Raw genomic sequence first — 17,190 nt, forward strand, 5'->3', positions numbered from 1 at the left:
CATAGAAACTGTCATACTGGGACAAGAAAAATTCCGTATTTGTAACACGAATTTTTAGATGAAATTCCAACTCAAGTGGCTTTCAGACCATGCTTTTACTTCATTCAGCTTATAAAACGCTTTTTTTTTTTACAAATACCCCACAATTGGATGGTCGTATTAGAACATTGCGAATGCCAAGTGCACGGAGAGACTTTTATACGAATATTTCGGATAAATACATAGAAAAATTTCCAATGTTTTGTAGCAGCACTGTTGTATTTCGCCATTCTATTCCATTTAATCAAAGTGCATAGTAATTTTGATGCCGAAAGCAGTTCTCCCAAATTTTACTATGTACGATGGGGAAAATTTAAGTCTGTGACAATCTTACATCGAACGTTGTATCGATATCTGAACGTCACTCGTGTCTTTGGTGAAATGTTAAAAATTGGTGAACTGAAGTGGACAAATTGGTGAAATGTCGAAAATTTGTGTATTGTTGAATCGCACCGTCCGAGAATAAGTAAATTTTCTTTTCGACAAAGATTTACTTGACCAAGTTCGCTCGTGAACGAAGCGCGATTGTTGAAATTTTACTATGTGCCACTAGTTGATTTGTATCTCCTAAATTTTCATCAAATCATTTTATTATTTACCATGTTTTTAATAAAAATTCGCTCGGTGTTCATTTTTGATATGTAAGGCGCGTTATTTACTATGGACTGTGGTAATGGCTCCCCAAACTTTTGCATTATTTGACACACTCTGTACTCTCTAGAGATTATTATTATTATTAAAATATCGATATGGTCCGACGTTACTATAGAAACATAGTAATTTTTGCTATAAAAACCTCTCCGTGTGTCAAGTGAAAATAAAAATTTGCGACGTCTCTCGTCCAGCCACGATATATAACAAAAGTCTTGACTCAGACATCGCCAATTTGACGTCTATGGGGCCAAGATTCTTAACTGTAATTAGAAGAATGGTGCCGGAAATGATTCAAGGTATCCACTGCGAGCAAGATGAATCCGGGAATGTCGTATATGCATATGAATGCATTTATGTGCTTCCCACATAGATATACTTCACATATATTCACGCTCAACTAATCAATTATCTCTCCCGATCCGTCCAGACAACCTTTTATTCCACTTTTTTTTGCAACGTTTCTCCTTCCTGCGCAGCGCGACGATGCCCTCGTCCTCGTGACTTTTTCAAAAGAGCATGTCTTTCGTTTTCTTTGGTGATTCGTATGCGCAAACAATTGTTAGAGTCCTCTCGCAAAGTTGGAGAGTTGAATCCCTCGAAGCTCAAGACGTTCGCGGAATTTTCGTCGTCCTCTCCTCCGCTGGGGACCCTTTACAAAGCAACCGCGACGAGCTCTTCATACGTGCATCCTTGATTTTGTGCTCTCGCGACTACGACATCGATCAGTGAATGGGGTATAATAAGTAAAGAGAGAAATTGAGAAATAATGGAAAATAAGGTTCTGAAGGAAAAGAGATGGAGGCAGGGAGAACGAGGGGGAGAAAGCGAACGGCGAAGAAGGGCTTCCGCGAAAGGCGTCTTGAAAAAAATCCCGACCACCGGCTGCGCTCCGTTTTTCATCATTATATGTAGTCAGTGTGGTCAGTAACAGGGATCAATTGAGTCGCGCTCACGCATTCAATTCGTTGTCGAATCCGACGAGGGTGACGAAACTACGTATATAAGTGCGAGTATACGAAGCTCAAGGAAATCGATTTTTCTTACTCACCGGCCGCTCGTTTATCGTGGAAGAAAAATGCTCGAGGACACTGCATAGCTCGAAATTCGAAGGTGGCGCAAGCCACTTTTCGCTTTTTCCGCGGCTCGTGATATATTTTTCAAGTTTTCGATATTCAGTAATATGAGTGTAGAACAATTTTACAAATCGAGAACTTACGTGTGTCTAGAATTTATGGAAAATCGATCTTTCGACATAATAAAACTAGTCAAGTTTGCAATTACTTTGTGTCGATTAATTTTAAGTCTAAATTATTAATCGAATTAACAAGCACTTGCATTGAGAATATTTTTATCATAAGAATGTAAGGGGGTGCTTTAAAAATATCATAAAAGCTCAAATTTATACTTCAACTTGACTAGTTAATGACCGAGTCCGAGACTTAAAATACACGTAACCTAGGGAACATTTTTATTGCGCGAAAGAAAGTTTATATCGGTGTAATGCCACCGAGAAAAAGGAATGGTCAGTTCATTAAAAAAAAAGCGAAGCTACCAGACGAATGAAAGCACGCGAGTCAGTCTCAAAAAGAAATGACGCGCTTTCGACGCGTCAAAAACTAAAGATTTTTCATGTTTTCTTTCTTAAAAGCCCCGTAAGGGAATGTTTTTTTAAAGAAACGGAATGTGCGATGAATTTTATTCACGATACTAAACTTTTCCGAAGCTCCAACACCGTACAACTTTTTCACACTTATAATATATTATTGTGAGTTCTCTCATAGGGTACAGCGTTAAAAATTCAAAATAGTAAATGAAATAATTCCAAATTTTGCCACGTAAGAGGCCCCAAAACTGTGCTTATCGTTATCAGCGGACCTTAAACTATCATTTACCGAAAAATGAGTGGACCTCCACCGTACTTTATTGAACGGCCGAACCACCTTAAGAACAATTTCAACCTGTCATGTACAGAGATCGCGATCAATCGAGATCGCACGCGATAAAGGACCAAGAGATTTTCCCGCTGTCTCGCGGCTTGTCCGAAAAAGCCACTTCGAAGGCTTTTCATTAAAAAGTTCCAACGTCTTTTCTGCCTACCGTTTAATGATCCTTTCTTCATATATTAGGTTTCGAATTTTATCAATGAAAATCCGAACCGTTAAGAAATTGGTACATATCCGTTGCGTTTGTCAGCGCTCAATGAATCATCGTGGTGCGGCCACCCGGAAAAATTCCATTTCATATCAACGTCTACAGCCCTCGGGCATCGGATTGCGTAAACTGTGAATGAATCTTTAAAAAAAAATCTTCACTCGGACAAACCATTTACTGTGTGAATCGACATTCTGTGATAATTTCGTCAATGGATCTTAAGGAAATCTTTGTAGAATCGAATTTATTGAGCCATCGCCAAATCTTTTATCTCGAGCAAAAGCTTTTTGAAGTACGTGAATATTCTCCTTCCACGTGACGATACAACTCGTGCTCAGTCAATCAAGTTTTCGCTCCAATCTTCGACAATTATATATCTATATTAAACTATTTTTCAACACTGTTACAAGCATACTCTTCGACAGTTCTTAGCAGCTCGAATTGAATTCGAATTTTTGCAAATATGCTTATCGCATTTGCTCAATAGGATCATTAATAAATTAAACATTGCGTTATGAAACAGATAATTTAATTAACCAGCAACGTGCAATAGCGCAAAGGACAATGTTGAAATTCATCATTTTCATTGGTAATGAGGCAGGAAAGATTCGATCAAGCTGCAAGCAATAAAACTTAACACAGTTTAATTAAAAAATATTCTTTCGTACATCACAAAACGCCAAAGTATAAAATACATTTCCTGAAGGCGTCAACGCCACGAAAAAATTCGTTTCGATTCTATTCAACGTCCAATCATAATGATTATCACGATGATGGAAGTTCTTTGTTATTTGAACAGCTTGAAATTTGACAATCGATCATTATAAAACACCTGACAGTAAATTTCAACCTCGTAAGTTGACATTTATAGTGTCTGACCGAAATGAACTACATACTTCTCAACGATTTTTTTTTTTCTGATTGAAGGCCAGTATTTTAATGTTAGAATGTACTGTATTCATATTTTCGGGGAAAATGACGTCTCGAATTGTGTGCTTTACACTTCCAAAATTCTGAAGCGACGCGTGTGCAAAGATTAGTGAAGGCACGTGTACTCGAAGCTTGTACGTACAGTATTTCCGTAATGAATACGTCAATCCGATTTTTTTTTTATTTTTACCATTTCTGAGAATAGGACAGAAACAATTTATCTCGGAAAAGTTTTCAGAGTTGTTAAGTTTATCATTCATTAAGGGTGGGGGGTCCTACTTTGGTAAGTCAAAAAAACGATCGTTTTCGGGAATGCTTTTAGGATAGACGGAAATAACTCAGCATGGCGAACTTTTTGGTATAGTTTCGAGGATGTATTTCAAAAGTAACAAAACAGTTTTTTGATGTGAGAAATACTGATTTTCCATATGGTTTAAGCGCAAAGTCTGATCGTCGAAATTTCTCAGCTGTGTACAACTTGGAGTTCGTAATTATTGTCTGAAACGAAAATTCCGAATTTTTTTTCCATTTTCATATATTTTCCTTCCATATGAAGCTCTAAAAACCAGAAAAAATGACGAAATTCTATATTTTTAGCGAGTTTGAAAAAAAAGACGCTTCTAAAGAAGAAGAATATCTCTTCAACGTGCTGTAAATATAGAATTTCACAATTTTTTCGGGTTTCCATGGGTTCATATAGAAGAAAAATATCTGAAAATGGAAAAAAAATTTGGAATTTATGTTGCAGACAATAATTACGATCTCCACGTTGTACGCAGCTGAGAAATTTCGACAATCAGACTTTGTGCATAAACCATGTATACAAATTAGTACCTCTCACATTAAAAAAATGTTTTTGTACTTTTGAAATATCCTTGAAGCTATACCGAAAAGTTCGCTATGCGGAGTTCTCAAGAAGACGATATCAAATTTCTGGCGGAATATGCCGATGATTCACCGTCTCAAAATTGAGAAATTTATCTTCGAAGTTCGCTATTTTTTGAAAGCTTCCACAAGAGCCCATGTTTAACCTGTCATTTTCATCAATGAATATCTCGATTACCAGAGGGCAAAACCTCTCCAAAATTTTTCCCACATAATTAAGTGCTGTTCAACAAGATCCACGCAAAATTTCAATCCATTAAATGAAATAATAAAATCTAATGTATTTTTCGTATGGTATCCTATATCGCTTCAACTTCCTTGGAAAGTACTCGACTTCTTTAAAAAAAATCGACCGCCTTCTGATCCGCTGGAAAAATGTGCGATAAATTATCGCTATCGTCATTCTCTTGTCAGCTGTGTTCGAACGATTCTCAATTCAGGGTAGTTCGGGCTTTTGAAAAACTCGTCTTTCTGCAGAAAGGAGGCTGCATCGAAGCCAGCACGCATGACAGAGTTTCCATTTGAAAATTCCCATCGCGAGCCACTTGAAAGCAGGTTACCAAAAACGTGTTATTTCAGTTCGGATTGATCAGGAAAACTCGCACGCGAAACGTGAATCCATAATTGCATCGAAATCGCGGCCATAAAAATGCTGAGAATTTATATTTCACGCGCAAAATTTTTCGTGGCGTGACAGAGAATGGCCACCGAGGGTAATCGAAATGGGCAATGCGTGCGTCAGCGCGAATTTCGAGGCGCTGCAGAATCTGGATGCGTTGATTCGTTGCTCCAAATGTGAGCTGTTTCCCTTTTAAACCACATCTCAATTTCTCCCTTTCTGAATCATGAATACCCAGGCTGATTGTCAAAAGTTCATCAACGATGAGCTTGTTCGATACGATTATCTCAGTAGGGTACAGATCAGCGGGGCTCCCGACGCATGTGCTGGTCTTTTTCTGAAGTCAATAAAGACGTCATTTGCGCAGAGTTCGAATCCGTATTTGAGCCTTGCCTTGACGTACTTAGCGAACCGCGAAGTTCTCTAATGTCTAATTAAGTCAGTCGCTCGTTGTTTTTTGCCAACGCTTTAAATTTGCATAGATACACACATGTGGATTGGGTGCTTGGGAGGGCGGGGGAGATTTCTCGTTCTTATCGCGTTTTAGTCAGAAATAAAACAATCATTTTTATCATAAATTCGAAATATCATTTGATCTATCCAAAGTCATATCTGTCATTGAATCGCCCATCTGGAAGACACACGGAGAAGGATCAACGACGTTCGTACGTCCAATGTTTCTCGAGCTACTAGCGCAGGGAGCTCTTTAAACGATATGAAATAAACGAGTATTGCAATCCTTGTCGACGCCGTGATCGAAGTCATCGAATAAAATGCTTAAACCTTGCGTACCCTCAGTGGTAGATGCGACGATGAGGAAATTAATATCTATTTCGAGGGTTGAAATATCTTCGAAAACTGGATGCAGACGAACCTGGTGATTTGGGTGTGGAAAAAACGGAGTTGCTTTTACTCCGTCACGGCAGCTGCTGGTCCGCCTTTTCGTTTGGAGCATATTGTAAGAAAATACTTGTCCGGACTTGTCCGTGCAAGTCTCGACTCGGGAAAGCGTTGTGCACGTTCTTACCGCTTCGTCGAACGGGACGAAGGCCAAGTCGAGTGTGCGCACGTGGACTGGCTAGCTATCCGTGAAAAACCGAAACGATTGCCCATTTCCCATTGTTATTTGGCTTTTTGTCTTTATCGAGCTTTACCGCGAGTTGATTTTCATATTTTTGTGGTCAAATCATCAGAAGGTTGTTCGATGACCGTAACGTAATCCTCAGAATTGGCAGCATCATTCGGCGATGATTTGTTTGATCGGATGAGAAGAAAATTTCTAGATTAATGACACGCTCGGAAAATCGCTGCGCCGTCAATGCAAACACGAGTGGCCATCGATTCTGCGCCAATCCTGCTGAACCGTTCTCGCAACATATTCGTTGATGGACGCGTCCCCAGCGAGGAGAAGGATAACGGAAAAAAGGGCTCGATCGAGACGAGGAAAGAAGCGGAGGGCAGCGAAGCAATCGTCACACGCGAGCCGTTGATGCTCTCGAGTCCGACGACGTGGCATCCGCGAAGACCGCGGAGCCCGCCGACGGAGAAGGAACGAGGCGTCGCAGAGCGTCCGCTCTTCTCCTCGTTCTTGGTCCCTCGGACGAAACGTGGACGAGACCCTGCTCGGTCAATAGGGCAATAGAATACTTGCATACACAAAGTTGTATATAACAGAGAGATAAATCGACGCATAAGAATGAGAGAATTTATCGTTCGTCCGTGCATCGCGCGGCTCTTCAGAAGCCGAAGAAACTTCCGGGAAAAATACACCGGTTATTTTCCGATAAGAATCTCCTCCGTTTCCTCGAACCCCCCCACCAATTTGACCAACGAAATATTATGGTAAGACTGCGAGGAACTCGTTACTTCTTGCGTCACGGGAATAACGCTTCTATGAAGATCTTCCCGGTGGCGGGATGACGCGGTTGAAACTACGGTCAGCCCGCTCCTCGTCGCGTCCCTCCCTTTTTCATCCTCTCGGAGCCTCTGCTCCCCCCGCCTTTACAGGGTGCCTTGTAAATTCGTTGGCAGCCGCGCGAGGTGACGATGAGTCACGAGTCGAATGGGTCGCCTCCAGGAAGCCTCGGCGACGTTTCAACGAACCCAGAACCCTGGCGCAGAGAAAGCGACCGTCTCTGCTTCCGAGGATTCCACTCTTTCTTTATCTCTCCCATTTTCCCCTCGTCTCTCTTACTTTCGAGCTCCTTTTTCGTAGGATCGAGGGTTAGGGTTTCTGGCCCCCGGGTTGGCATCCCCAGGAAACGGTTGTCCGGCGAGGGAGCCCTCGGGCCGGACAAAGATTTACGTTCGGATTCCTTCGTACCCAACTTCACGAGTTCTTCAGTTTGAAGAACTTTTCAGTCTCAGCTTCTTTCCAAGTTTACACTCTCATAAATTATTGTCATATAAGAAATTTTCTGCGCCATTTACTCGATTGGTGTTCTTACCGTACGTCATAGGCGTGGGTCTCGAATGTTCTTTGACGTTTGTGAAAAACTGTTGATTGAGAGTTGGTACACATTTCCATGGCTCGAGCAGTTCGATAACGTTCGAGTTGAATATCTTTCGAAACATCATATTTTCGCTGAAGGTGTAAAATGTCACCTCGTGTCGAAAAGTTCGCGTGTTATTACTTTTGCTTATGAGCCTATCGATAAGATAAAGACACATTTGAACCGAGGCTTCATCAAGAAACGCCTTAAGACGCGCTGCTGTTTAAATATGTACGACCATCTGTTTTAGTTTAATTTCCATATAAAGATTGAACATCACGAACGAATTTAGGTGAAACAAAAAAAAAAACGAAACGAAATGAATTGAATTGGAAAAATTATAGTTGTTGTAAAATTTGGACAACGGAGTTGGCAACAAGGAACAAATGTTTTATGGCACATGTGGGCGTCAGGAAATCGAAAGAATTTTGATATTAGTATAGCGGAAATATTGAGAACGAAGTATTCGGAAGCATACCAGAAACTTTTTCGAATATGAGAGCAAACTTTTCTGGGCTCCTGATGCTCAATATTCTCACGAAACGTATCAAGTTTTTTGGCATATTTTTCTCGCTCCACTTATCCACGCTGCAGATTGAATTTAGGTAAATTTAATGGAAATTGAGAGGATAAATACTCAGGTTCGATACGAAAAAAAACGTGGATCGATATTCATGAAATTGCATAATTTCCAAATTTCTCGTCTCTCGGGCACAGCCTCGTAAACGCTTTTTCGCGGATCAAGGTCTAACGAGTGTAGCTCGTACAATTGAACCAGTTTTGGCAAATGAATTTTAATGAAATTTAAGCTTCTACATTTCTGCTGAGAACGCCAACTGTTGGGTGATGAAATACGAAATTTTTCAACAGTCTCGTCAAGCAGCCAAAATTCTTCAGTAGTTCGACTAAGTTCCCTGTCAGACCTTAATCCTTCGACTCGAAGAAAATACGAATAATTGGCGATCGACGCTAAAATCCCTCGTATCGAAGACCAGCGTGCACTTGTGAATCTCACGTTGATTCGATGATATCAAACATACGATTGAAATCAATGGGACCGAAATTAATGGAGCTTTTGAGAAAAACGCGGCTTAAGAGAAAATCCACTGGAGCGTGAATTCGTGTTTTACATATCAATGGCGCAGACATGATCAACCGAGCACAAGCCCAATGGCTCGTAAATACGATGATGTTTACGAAAAAATCATGAAATTAACGTTCTTTTGAACGTACAATTGTGAATTTGAATCGATCGCAGTTACCTTTGATACTGAGAACGATCCAAATTTTCGATCGTTCGTCAGTAATTAGACGCAGAAAAGAATCTTCGAAAATTCCAGAAGACTTGCGCAGTAAAATTAATTCGAAATTCACGCGAAATAAACGCGTAATTCACGAATGAAGCTAACCTCACGGAGCCTTTTTTAGATCTTAGCCAAAAAGCCAAGATCTGAACGAGACAAACGCCTTGAAAATTGATTTTGCATTAAAATTAAAGAAATTATTTCCTACAAGGGATGAAAGGATTCGGCGCGGTTTCGCAGCAACCTTCGAAAACGGTACGGCGCGTGTTAGCGGCTCGCACGTGGACGCATGCGGCTCATTAATACGTCAAAGTATCGGTAAAAACAAAACGGCAAACAAAATAGGGAGACCCGTCGTACCTGTGTACTCATCGATACACGAGATAAAATATTTTCTTACTGTTTTATGATCGAAAAACGGAGAGGAAGAAGCAGAAAAAATATATAGAAAGAAAAAGACGAAGGATATGAAGATGCGGTGCGTGCGCCGAGCACCGTGCGAGCAAAACTTTCAATTGGCTCGTCTGGCACATCGACATCCCCACCCTTTTCTATCCGTCCAATCACGAGCACAATTGGGCTAATGATTGTTATATTTGAAACGTATAAATGTGCGATAGAAACCCCTTGAATGTCAGTTCTTGTTTCGACTCTCTCAAATTCACAAGGGGTGTTTTATCGAGACTGAATTTCGACGACCATTCACCAAAAGCTAAAAAGGTGAGTTATCGAATTCAATTTAAAACTCGAACAATCGCCATTTCCGATAATTCCATCGTATTCGAACAAGTTTAATTTGAAAGTACGCGAAACAGCAGTTGCCAATCGTGCACTCGGTAAAAATCCTCTGCGACACGCTTCTCTTCGACAAAGTTTCTACCTTTATTCTCATTTCTTCGGAGCACGAGATTTTTTGCATAAAATTCGATGTCACTTATTGATAATATCTTGGAATAAATCCCGCACAATTCACCGATGAAAATTCTCTAGCATTTTAAGAAGTGAATCAACAAGAAATACCAGATATTTCGTAGTGATCGATTTTAAAAAATGTCCATTAGTTTCCCTCGCGATTAATCGTATTTCAATCATTCCATCGATCCCCAATCTTTCACAATTTTCGTTATCTCGCTCATGCAAATTTTCAACGACTCGTAAATTATTGTTTGTAAATTATTGTAGTTGATCGGTATTTCAGTGGCAAAAAAAAATTCTACAAACGAAAGATTCTTTTACTATTTTTTTTTCTTAACATTTGGACTGTCGGATGAACATTTTTTCAGTAAAAACGGATTCACGATTACAATGAGTGCGCTAAAAAAAATGTCTCATCCCCGGATACGTAAAAGACTGATGAGTTAAAAAATCGCGTTATCGTAATCGAAAGTTTTTATAAAATTGAACGAAGAAATTTATTTTTTCATTTGATTATACGAGCCCTGACTATACTTTGTTACGAAATCGTTTGTGCGTGTTGCAAAGTTCTTTGACATTGGAGCGGTGCGAAAAGTTTCATTTCACTCTCCACTATTATTCTGACCTACGGTACTGCGAAGGTCAAAAGTCGAATCGCCCCTGTCTATACGTGGGTTCGGCGGCATCCGTAATGCCCGCGTATACCCGAGAGAAATCTTGTTGCTTTTCGAATTTACCGCCTTGTCGCACACGTGTGAGACGTTGATGTGATCGGTGGGTGCAAACGTATGACAACCTGCTCGGACGGATTAGCATGTTTCGACGAAGAGAAGACCGGGACAAAAGGGATAGCTAAAGAAATATTGTGCGCAGAAGCTCGAGGGGCTTCGTGTGCTTCGTACTCTCAATTCATTTATTTGCAATTCAAGAAGAAGACTAAAAATCTTGGGACAAAATTCAAAAATTGGCGAATTTATTCGTCACAACTTCAAGTCAATGAAATTCTATTCAATGCGAAAAACAACGTTTTAAAAAAATGATATTTTCCATGATTTTTTGATCGTTTTAGGGAAAATATTAAAAGATTGGAAGAATGAAGAAAAAACTGCTTTATTCTCATTCGAGTACTCACGAAGAATAATGAAAATGCAATGGATCCATCGACCGAGAACATTTTCCAACGAACGCGTCGCTATTTAGGTTTTACTCAGCCCGAAAAGTTCGAGCTATTTTTCCGTAAATTTTTATGTTCCTTTTAATGTTATATTTTAACAGTAATTATTCGACTAAAAAAAGGAAGCGCGGTTCGTATTTCGAGAGCTCTATTCCCTCTCTTGTCGTACTTCTCCCATTTTTACCTTCCAAACGTATACAAGAAATGCAACGTACGCGTAACTCTTTCTCGCATCGTTTTATCGTAGTTTTTGAGCAAACGCGTTTGAGTCGGGATATTGTGATGAGAGATAAACGGGCAAGAGAACTCGAATTTTTGCAATTGAAAAACCTCATTTCAAGGTCGTCAAACCTTGCGAGGAATAATGACATTTTTTAGTCAATCACGAAAATAGGAATGATCAAACTTCGATATGAAAGCGCTTGAAAGTTCGACGCAAACTATCCCGATCCCGAGTTTCAATGAATACTTTGTAAAATATTTGAGCGTGAAAAGAAGCGTCGAGAAATCTCAGCTGTGTAGCCGGAGGAGCTGAATTTGTATACGACGTGGGCATACACCCTATCACGAGGTACGATTGCATCATCGCGTTCTGTCGCCCGGGCGGTCGTCCTCACTTTCCAGTGGTCCTCTCATTCTCAAACGCGACTTTAGACCGAAACGGTGGATCGCTCTTCGCTCCGACGATTTTTTTACGATTCGCAAAGCACCAACGTCCAGTGTTTCGAACTTTGAAATCTTCGAAAGCCAAATAACAAATAATTTGTTTAAATGTTCGGTGTGGATATCGTTGGAAATTTCATACATCGAGGTACGTCCGTTTTTCGTGGTAAAGATTGAGTACGATTGTTTTTTTATTTTCCTCATTGATACTGAAAAGTGCTCATAAAATATCAATTAATCGAACTTGTTTGAACTGCGTAACTTGCCCTTCAATGGGGAGAACAATCGTGAGGCAATGATTTTGTGACTAATTCACCGCTTCCTAATCCCTCACTAATAAATACTCAAATACTCCGCGAATTATATTCAGCTGCGACTTTGAAAATTTCGCTCTCACGAATCGCTTCGATTTCGCGTCTTTCTGCAAAGCTCGCTTAAACACACTGTAACGCGCATAAAAAATTATCCCGCGAGAAAAATAATAATATTTTTCATATTTTAAAAAGAGGCTGTAGTACCATTCATCAACAATTTAGTCAATTTTGCGGCGCACGAGGACGCGGTGGCTTTGAAAAAACCACGTGATCCTGCCGGGCGGCAAGGTGTACAGACGACACCGACCGGAGCGCGAAGAAAAGAGACAAAAAAGAATACCAGGAAGGACAAACTCGCGCGCGAGTGGCGCAGGCGAAGTTGGCCTCCGTCCCTCGAACCTCCCAACGTTTTTCTGTATTCTCTTGTCCTCTCCTTTCTCAGCGCTTCGCTTGTACCGATCCCCGTCTCTTTTCACTGGTAACAACGTACGCCGCGCCACTATTACGAGTCCTCTATGGCTATGACGTCAGCGCGGGCCAAGAGGAACTGCGTCTTCGGCGAGTATACCGTAACCAATCCTTTCTTCAAAAGCAATCGGACGATCCGATCTGTGAATAGAGAAGAACCTCGTTTCCAGACTGAGATGATCTCTCTCGCTCTCTCCTTCTCATCCCTTTTGCTACACTTCGATTGTGCGGAGTTCCCGTGCATTTAATCTCACCCGTAACATCTCGAATGGACTTGACGAGATTAAAGAGGTGAAAGAACATTTTTTTATAATGCCAAAAACGAATCAAGTGTTGAGGCGAAATGACGGTGGGACCGAACGGAGCTTCCTTTCATTTGTTCCACAAACGAAATTGAAGTTTAACGAGCCTCAAGTGTCTGATCGATGTACCGCAAATGATGAAATATCCAAAGCTTTTCATAGAGCAATAATACCCAGGTTGTTGATAAATCGGTATGCGCGCACGAGCGCGCAAGTGTTGAAAGAAACGATAACGAAAAATGTGTTCTTCATTGTACGCGATGTCTTTGCCAAAAGATATTGAAGTTCAACGCTCATCTGAGCGCGTGCTTAATGAAGTAGGAATAATAAATGTGCAAACTTCAGCCAGTTTGGATACGGGCGGTTCATAAGCAACGATGAAAACATCAAATTTTTATCTTCCAAGTGATTTCACTTGTTCTGGAGGCTCGTCAAAGCTTTTTCACGATATTGGGGGCTCGTCGTTGTGACATAATTGAGACTCTCTGTATGCAACGACATTTTATTGCCTTTGACGACTCGCTCCAGACGGACTCCGGGTGACCGTCCTTCGTTCGCTCTCCTCAACATTCCTCTTTCGATCTCGCTCCCTCACCGACGCGGACCCAATCAACGCAAGATATGTGACTCACCGAATGCTCGCGAGAGAAAGAGAGGGAGAGAGACAGCTCGTTACGACTTGTGCATCACTCGCAGTCGTACGATTATATATTCTCGTTTGAATCGGTTCCGACCGAAAGACGTCACGAGTAAGCGGATGCGAGAGACCGATCATTATTGTAGTTATGTAGCCTGATAACAAAGGGTACGGAACGAAAAATCTGATTGGAATTACTGACGACGTCAGTTCTAGGCTTCTCTTATTCTTATTAATTTATCCGATTTTCTATTGCCTACTCGTGCCCGCGTTGCTGGCTCTTCGTACCGCTCGCGAGCAATAAAATCATCTTCGATTTATTATTTCGAATTTGATGGATTTTTCACGATGCTCGAGCAGTTTCTCATTTTTAACGCGATACACGAATTTCTCACCTGAAATTCGAAGATGCGTTATGCTTTTAGAAACTTTGAACCTTTCGGTATTTTTGCTCGTACGTCATTTCACACATTTGGCATGGTGAAAACCTGACGGACGTGAAATTAAACTTTCTCACGACAAAATGATGAGACATATTTAAAAATATGAATATTCATCGCAGTTTCAGCTTCACGAATAACCTTATAAAAATATACAAAGTACGCTGCGAAACGATGAATTGTTTTTTTTATTCACAGATGCAACTTTACTTCGTAAACTGTTTGGTGGGATTCTTCGTGGTGGTGGCGGCGACTATTCCCACTGCGTCGGCAAGTCTACCGTCTTTTTTGCTCAAACATTCTGAGAAAGCTGATATGATTGATTCCGAAGCGCTTGACGCAAATGAATTTAACGAACCTCTTATGGAGCTCACCCTGGATGAAATTGCGGAAGTTGAACTGGCGAAGAAGAAGAAGAAAAAAAAGCCGATGGTGAGTGGATAAACAAAGGGCTTACCCGAACGTTCTTTGATCATCGATGAATCTGCGAGGCTATTCCAATTTTGCTTCTCCCTCGGAATCTCTCTTTTAATTTCTTCGTGATTTTGCGCACACTTTCGGTTCGCGCGACGATACAAAAGTCGATTAGAACACAATGATAATTGCGTTTGACCCTCGTTTGACCATGCCTCGTTTTTGGATTTTTTTTTCACGCCTCCTTCGCAGAGAAATATAAAATGAAATTTATGATCGTCATTCTTTTTATACAAGAGCGTCGAGCCGAAAGTCGAGTTACCAAATTACCACTCTTCTGTTGCAGCATTTTAAAAAATACGTCAAGGTCAACTTGCTGGAGGGTGCCGACAGCACTGGATTTCCGCTCGATTATTACGAAGTCGAGGAAGGGTAAGAGTGCCGAATAATTTGAGCCAAATTGATCAAGACTTGCCTGTAAAATATGAAAATTCGAAAATTCATTATTTTTTATCTTCCTCGAATCAGACAATCGTTGATACTTACCTGCGTGATTAACGCCTATCCCCAAGCTGCTGTTGACTGGGTTCGCGGTGAAGATCCAAAAGCCGGGGTACGTGATGTCATTTCGTAATGAAAAATATCATTCGTTCGTATAATTTGTAAGTTTACTCGTTGCTTAATTGAAATAATCAATGCAGATAAAGGAGCTGGAGGAAAAGAGTATCGCCAGGGCATCGCTAGGCCTAGATTCGAACAAGTTAGTTAGCGTTCGCGTGAAATACGTAGTCGATTGCGTGACGCAGCAACACGCAGGGCCTATCCATTGCGTCGGAGTGTCCGGTGACAACCAAGATTATCAGTCGCTGAATATAGTCGTCAAAGGTGAGAAGCTTGACTAGAACGAGATTTAACAAGCGTTACGAAACTGTCTAAATGTCAGTGGGATTTAAAAAGTTAAAGAATTAGTGCGAGATTAAAATAAGCCTTGAAATAAGAACGATTGAAAGATAACTTTGAACTTTTTGTGATCAGAAAGCAAGACAGGTAGAAAAATGTGCAGTCCGAAGGTGCCGCGAATTCTCCCGCCAGTGATAACGCACAGCCTAAATGGGGTATTTTCTCTGATGAAATCGACCGTCGTGCTACCGTGCGCAGCGAAAGGTTTTCCGAAGCCGACAACCCGATGGATCAAACTGCAAGACGAGAACGGTGTATCTGAAATGCCCGAGAGCCGTTTCACGGTTCTCAAAAGCGGTGAATTAATCATAAAAGATTTGCAGTGGAACGACACGACCGTGTATAAGTGCATAGCGGAATCGATAGCTGGGAGCGATAGCATCGAGACGTTCGTCTATTCGCTGGTGAGTTATTTTCACCGTGTACGTTGAGTCCGCTTGACGGACCGAGTTTTTTAAAAATGGTGAAAAATTCACTTTCCAGTGGCGAACAATTCACCTCCGTCGTCCTATTTTTGCACGATTTAACAAATTCATTTCCCAAATCGACCGCCCTCCTGTCCCGCTATTTATATTCAACTTTTATCTCAAATTATATTTTCTTCCTGCAGAAAGATTCAAATGACAGAACGGAAAGAAGGACGGAAGAATAAGGCCTCGACGGAAAAACATTTGACGAAAATATAATCAAACAAGAGGCGACAAAATGGAAAACTATTCGGCTATCAAGAGTACTTTCAATAACTGTTCCTAGTTTTTTAATTATAACTGACTATGCTAAAAAAAAAAAAATAATAATATCGTGCCGGCTAAGATTTCTGTACAATTGCGTACGAATGAGTGCTACGTATTATCTAGTCACTAAGTGTTATGTGAACTCTGTAAGTTTATGCCGGAGCAATATGGTCGGTGATTCGATTACCGTATGCGCTCGTGATACATTCTGCTTCGAAAATATTTCATTCTGTTGTAAATGTACGTAATTTGCCAACTTGATTCGCATACAATCGTCCAACACTTTGCCTCATTCTATTTTTATTATCTAAATATTATTATTATTGATAATATTACTATTTCCATCGTCGTCACGAATGTTGTTAATGTTGTTCGGGTTTGGTTTTTTTTTGAGGTGTATGCGGGAAGCACGATGTCTGAGCACATCATCTGAGGTATTTAGATTCGGAACAATTGTGTACTTACTGACGAATAAACGTATTTTTGTCATATTGTCAAATGCTCATTTGTTTTCTATTTTTTTTTCGCTAACGTTTTTTCCCGGAGTTTTTTATTCCCATGATTTCGAGTGAACGAAAAAAAATAACGAAATAGAGAATACAAGTTTTTTCTCGAAATTTAAATTTCTGGCTGGTCCCTCGGAGAGACAATGCTAGAATTCACACTTGTGCCGAGCTTTTTTCTCGCAGCCGCACCTTTTGTAACATTCAAATGTAATAAATGACGACGGAAAACTCGAAAATTGTGCATCAAAGTGCTACGAGATTTGCAAATTATTCAAGCCGGATAAATAACCAAGTTTACTTTTGCCATGACAAAAGTAAACATTGATATTCGAGTCAACGCTTTATTGGCAGCACGAAAAAGGCAATGCTCAAGTTTAATGAAGCTTTTCTCGATAAATGATTTTAAAAACGAACGCACTCTCACATTCACTTAAATTTTGAGATATTTCAATCGTCGAATCAACAGTTTATAATTTTTCTATGGCAGATTCGAAAGTGACAAAAAAAATGGTCAAATTCTTCAATCTGCCACTTCGCGACGACCCTCTTTAAGGTTGATTTATGTAAACAAAATAAAATAAGATAAAAA

General features: G+C 40.4%; 1 protein-coding gene across 1 annotated transcript; it reads left to right on the top strand.

The window, feature by feature from the left end:
• Positions 1 to 9,683: 9,683 nt before the first annotated feature.
• ImpL2 (Ecdysone-inducible gene L2) lies at positions 9,684 to 16,594 on the top strand. The gene is made up of 7 exons (XM_043433654.1): positions 9,684 to 9,794; positions 14,186 to 14,419; positions 14,748 to 14,833; positions 14,930 to 15,014; positions 15,103 to 15,286; positions 15,437 to 15,765; positions 15,972 to 16,594. The coding sequence occupies exons 1-7, from the start codon at positions 9,684 to 9,686 to the stop codon at positions 16,011 to 16,013; spliced, it is 1,071 nt and encodes a 356-aa protein (XP_043289589.1). The 3' UTR covers positions 16,014 to 16,594.
• Positions 16,595 to 17,190: the final 596 nt, after the last annotated feature.

This window comes from Venturia canescens, chromosome 1 (genome assembly GCF_019457755.1).
Source record: "Venturia canescens isolate UGA chromosome 1, ASM1945775v1, whole genome shotgun sequence".
Classification (NCBI taxonomy): Eukaryota; Metazoa; Arthropoda; class Insecta; order Hymenoptera; family Ichneumonidae; genus Venturia; species Venturia canescens.